Source organism: Lactuca virosa, chromosome 5, assembly GCF_052849685.1.
Source record: "Lactuca virosa cultivar CGN04683 chromosome 5, Lactuca_virosa_CGN04683_v6, whole genome shotgun sequence".
NCBI lineage: Eukaryota > Viridiplantae > Streptophyta > Magnoliopsida > Asterales > Asteraceae > Lactuca > Lactuca virosa.
Window position 1 is genome coordinate 19369472 of NC_136430.1, and position 5541 is coordinate 19375012.

General features: G+C 30.2%; 1 protein-coding gene across 1 annotated transcript; it reads left to right on the plus strand.

Moving 5' to 3' along the window:
* The first annotated feature begins 4349 nt into the window (after positions 1 to 4349).
* LOC145115997 (uncharacterized) lies at positions 4350 to 5193 on the plus strand. The gene is made up of 3 exons (XM_079052363.1): positions 4350 to 4481; positions 4599 to 4653; positions 4889 to 5193. The coding sequence occupies exons 1-3, from the start codon at positions 4400 to 4402 to the stop codon at positions 5040 to 5042; spliced, it is 291 nt and encodes a 96-aa protein (XP_078908489.1). The 5' UTR covers positions 4350 to 4399; the 3' UTR covers positions 5043 to 5193.
* Positions 5194 to 5541: the final 348 nt, after the last annotated feature.

The following is a 5541-nucleotide window of genomic DNA, read 5'->3' on the forward strand; positions in this document are numbered from 1 at the left end:
ATAAACATATAAATGCAGTAAAGTGATGTTGGCATGTGGGTGAACACTTTAAAAATGATTGTGCATGATCGTTAACCCTGAAATACACATGGAAAATGGAAAAAAGATCGGGTGCCACGATGCCATCATTTTCTTTTCCAAGTCCACCATGTGGATGTGGAAGTGGCACAAATAATTCATCATAAGTCATAACTCGCCCCCCATAGTTAAAAAAAAAAAACAGTGGAGGAGCTCATTGGGGGGTATTTCAAGGAAAACAATCGGAAATTATCAATGTTTTAAAAACCGGTTTTTTAGTTGAACCGGTATGGTGACCGGTTTCCGGTTCAACCGGTTCGACAGTCGGGTTAACCGGTATCTATATTTTTCATGTTTTTCCTATTTTCCTACACATACATACATATATAAATCATGAATTTGATGTTTACATATTCAAACATTAAAAATACACATAAATATAAGTTTTTGATGAATCCAAATACATTAAAATAACATATAACCATAAGTTCTAGTGTTTTACATCAATCCATATACATAAAAAAAAAAGTATAATACCGTAACGAAATATAATTTTAGATGAATATAAACACATCAAAAAACTTTATAACATTTACCATATGTTTTTATTTAGAGAAAATTAAATAGATATGAAAAAAAATCACCAAAGTTTATTATGTAAATGGTTTTTTTCATGTGTTTTATTCGGTTTAACCGGTTTATTTTTACCGGTTCAACCGGTTTTTTCTAAAAATCGGCCGGTTCAATCCGATTCAAAAATCAATGTAAAACCGGTGATAGTTGAACCGCTCCCTCCCCCGGTTCCCGCTCCAACCGGTTCGACCGGCCGGTTCAAACCGGTTTTTAAAACATTGGAAATTACCTTTGTTGTAGAAGTTATTCAATTGAGATTTAACTTTTATAGGTTGTATTTTCTTTATTTTTCTTATTTTTTAATCTGTTATTTCGGGTGACTTCATTTTTCTCTATTATTTATTGCTCTATTTTAACTTTAAAAAATGTCACATTTTACTTTTTTTTTGTTCTCAATAATACACCTTATTTTTTCCATAAATTTTCCAATAAAAATTGATTCTCATACACTCATAACATCTTTAACCACAAGTGTTTTCTCACTCGCTACACTCCAATAGACCATTTTAAAGTTTGGGAATCGTGGTTGATAGGTATTGTAGAGGAATACTCGAGGACAAGTCTTTTCGCTTGAGGGGATGATGATGTATGTTTGCAATATTGTTTTTTACACACTGTTTAAATGATTAATAATTTAGACTGTCTAAAACACGATTAGAGACATATATGTTATAGTTGGTTGGGTTAGAATTACATCGACTCTCTATATAATTTAGATGTTGGTTAACGGTATAAAGTAATTGTTGAATTATATATAACTTATACCATGTTGAAAGAATGAATGAGTGTTGTGAGTTATTGTAAAGTTGATGTAAGATGCTTTAAATATAAATGACATTGCACCGGTATAAACGATTCAACAAAGATCTTAAAAACAACTCAAATTTTGTAGCTAAAATGTTAAAACTTACATAAAAAACTGGCCTACTTACAAAAAGCGTATACATACATTTATCCACGCTCCTTTTTAACATGTTGCATTGATCCAACATGATTGAGCTTTTATAGCTACTAGTTACTAGTCCAAGCCTTAGCCTTAGCCTTAGCATTGGTTGGACATGTTGGTTTTAAGTGTTAAGAGTTTATAAGTTCTTATGCCCTACACAAAATTGCATTAAATGTTATTTGTATGTAACAAAAAGAGTAATAAAATAAAAAAACTAAGTCTCCATTTGACATTTGTCTACGAATCGATCCTATTCATCACTTGTATTCAGTCATTCACGCCGGCCATTATTAGGTTATTAGCTTTAACAATTAACAAAAGACATTTTCAAAAGGTCAACTTTATTTAATAGCCTAACAAAAGTTTAAGGAGTCAATGAATATAAAGTTGTTTGATTTTTATTTAAATTATTACAACCTTATAAGTTATTATTTCAGTAACAGAACCTTTATAACCATTAGTGGTGCATTTTATATGATTACATCAAAAATCATTTACATGTCATCCAATAAACTCGATCCATTTGTTGACAATTTCGTTTTGGCCTAAATGTTGGACACAAGTTCTTTTATTTGGGTCCCGGATTAAAATGTTAAATATTCTTTATAAAAGTTTGAGTTTTTTATCAATTAAATTTTCTAGTTAAACCACGTGAAACAAGTAATTTCCGTTAATCACATGCTAGAAATTGGTTGCCATTATTTAGAGTTGATATCGGATTTAATATCTCTAAAAACACATATAAGGAGAGTGTTTAATTTTATTTTGTGTTGGTTAATTTGAACTCGTTATTCTGTTAATTTGTTCAATCAATTGACAATTGTGTTACATAACAATGACTACAAAAATACAAGCCCATTTTTTTATTATTATTTTGATATTCTATCAAGCAGATAACAATAAAAATACAAGGCCATTTTTATTATTTGTATAACTAACTATAATGTATAAAGCTTTACCTAATGCGTTGATTATTGTAGCCTTGTAGGGTCGAGCCCACTCCACACCACCACCGGTCCCTACTCCCCCATAGACGGCCATTTGGTTCGTACTTTATCTAGAGGATTAACTGCAAAAAATATTAATATAAAAGCTTAAAAGTGTTTCTACATTATGTAAAGTTTATATAAATATGTAAAAATGAAAATTTAGTTATATCAAATGGTTAAATTTTATACAAAACAAAAAACAATACTTTATTAAACAGAATAAAACATATATCATGTAAATTATAAAATAATAAAATATCTTCCTTTACGATATACCTTTTCAAAAAATACACAATAATAGAGTAAAAAAACAATTATTAGAAACAAACGACGAAAGGAAGGTTCCAATTAGAAATAGAAAACCACATAAAACCAAGGTTTTGGATGTTTTTTTTGTTTCACTTGTTTGTAACAAATGCAAATGCAAATATTTCTTTGACATTTTTGCTGCGATGATATTATTATTACATAATGATGGTTGGTAATATTGACTAAATATCATTGTAATTCATATTTTCTGATTATATACACGAATAGTAAGAAAAAAAATTCTATGCATATATTAACTAAAATATCGATAGTAACATAAAATATCGATAATAATTTAAGTTGTTCATATATATTAGGAAACTCATTACTGAACTAGGGATAGTACCCAACATTGAAAGACCTATCAAGATGTACAAATGATAATGTGCTTTGATACTTTCAGACAAAAACAAATAGTAATCAAAGGGAGTCGACACATTTTGAGAAAATTTCATTACGTTGGAGATGTTGTTAGCATAAATAAAACATTGTTTTTAAAGTTCCTACTTATAAGAATCTTGCATATTCATTGATGATCATGTTATAGGTATTGGACTTTGTTTGAAGATTATTTAAGTTGTAATTTTAGTATTTGGGTATTTGGAACATAATCAATATTATTTAAAGATATGAATTGATAATACTTGATATAATAACTTTCATCAAATATTATTATGTTTCGTGTTACTATGTTTAATCCATAAATAAATAAATTATTTTAAACTTTCATGGTCGGTCATGCTATATTGTTATGAGAACAACTAGCATTAAGACTAATGTGAATGTTGTTCGATATTCCATATTGATGAATTTGTGTATTGTTAAGAACAAAATTCACATATACCGATTGGTGGTCTATACTAGATCAACTCAAACTTGAGATGTCACTTCATGAATTGACATTATAAATTATCGATGAATCTTGAATATTATTGTGTATGTATATCATTTTATCTGAGTATATGTTGGCTTTAGAATGAATAAATTGTTATATTTTTTATGGAATCAAATTTTGTTATGAATAATGCAATTATGCAATTATAAATGTTATTATTGGACATAAACACATATAATCAAATTTTGTTATGAATAATGCTAGTTGAGAGTGTGATATCACTTCACTCGATGAGTCGAATATACGAGTGTATGACCACTCCCACACGATATCGACAAGTTGATCAATTTGGTATGATTATCTACTCGAGTTCTAGATAAAGAAACTATCGTTAACTTAATACAAAAATAATTAGACGTTCACAAAAAAAAAAAACAATATACAAATACAACTATACACGTATTATCGTTTCAATAGATACAATGGTGAAGAATTAATAAAAAAAAACAAATATCTTCGGCCCAGAGCGTGCTTGGTAAGAAGTAAGAAGTATGGGTCCATTTTGTTAGGCCCGGTCCATGAGTCACTTGCATCCCCATTAAAACTTAAAACTAGGGTTTAAATCATTTTCCTCTGCTTTGATTTGTGAGAGTCTAACGTAACCAATCCATGGCGAAGAACAGGAACAAGAGTAAGAAAAATGCTTCCACAGCTATGAACACCGACGAGGTCTCCATTGTTTCACCTCAAGGTATATCCATACTATATCTGTGTTCATGTTTTTGGTGTGTTTGTGCTCGCGTCTTTTGTCGCTTGTTTACAGTTAAACGCCTTAATTAATGACGCATCCGTTAAATTTTCTCTGTAGTTACAGCGATGGACACGTCGGAGACTGTAACTCCTAGCCGGTCTCAAATCGGCAGGTCAGAATTGATTTTGGATACTTTATGATTTCAGTAATTGTTTGACTGAATATGTGTTTCGGTGGTTATTATTCCAAATATGAATAGTCTTGAGTTTGTTTATATAGAGCTCAATGCATAATAGGAATTAAATGGTAAACTTGTATAAAAAGTAGAATGATGTCGTGAGAAACTATTTAACTTTATAAGTTCGATGCATTTTGGATTCCTCTTAAAGTTCTCTCTATCTATCCAGAAAGAAGGGCGTACAAATGAAGCGTACAAAAAATGTTAGGAAGAAGAAAGCCATAGCAAAAGCTGTTTCTCAAAACGAAAAATCTGCAACCAAAATTGAGAAGAACGAAAGCAAGACATTGAGAACCAAGTCAGCAAAAACTCTATACGACTGACCACTTGAGAGCATTTGTATTGGATATATATACATAGGTGTTGAAAATTCTATGGCTTCGATTATTTATAGTTCTGAGTTCATCATTTTTGTCTATGTTTTGGGGGATGGATGAGTTCACTTCTAATTTGATGTTAGATGATTTTCAGGCATATTTTAGTATATCATCTCACTCATTTTGATGCATCTCATGTACATAAATGTCATGTATACCACCCACATTTTGGGACTTTTGCATTTTTTTATTTTAGTAGAATCGTCAAAGTATCCGAGTAGACGTCAATTCAACTAACATACACATGTCCCAAATTGTGTTTAAATGCATGACATATTCAAAAGGAATGCATTGATAATGCAGGGATATGATATTAAAACATGCATAGAAATTCATCTAGTTTCTAACGCTTCGTTTTGAACAAAATGCTCCAAATCAAATTGCTACTTCACGTAGCGTTTAACAAAACGTTACTAGTTACAAGCTATCCGCTACCAGTTACTTT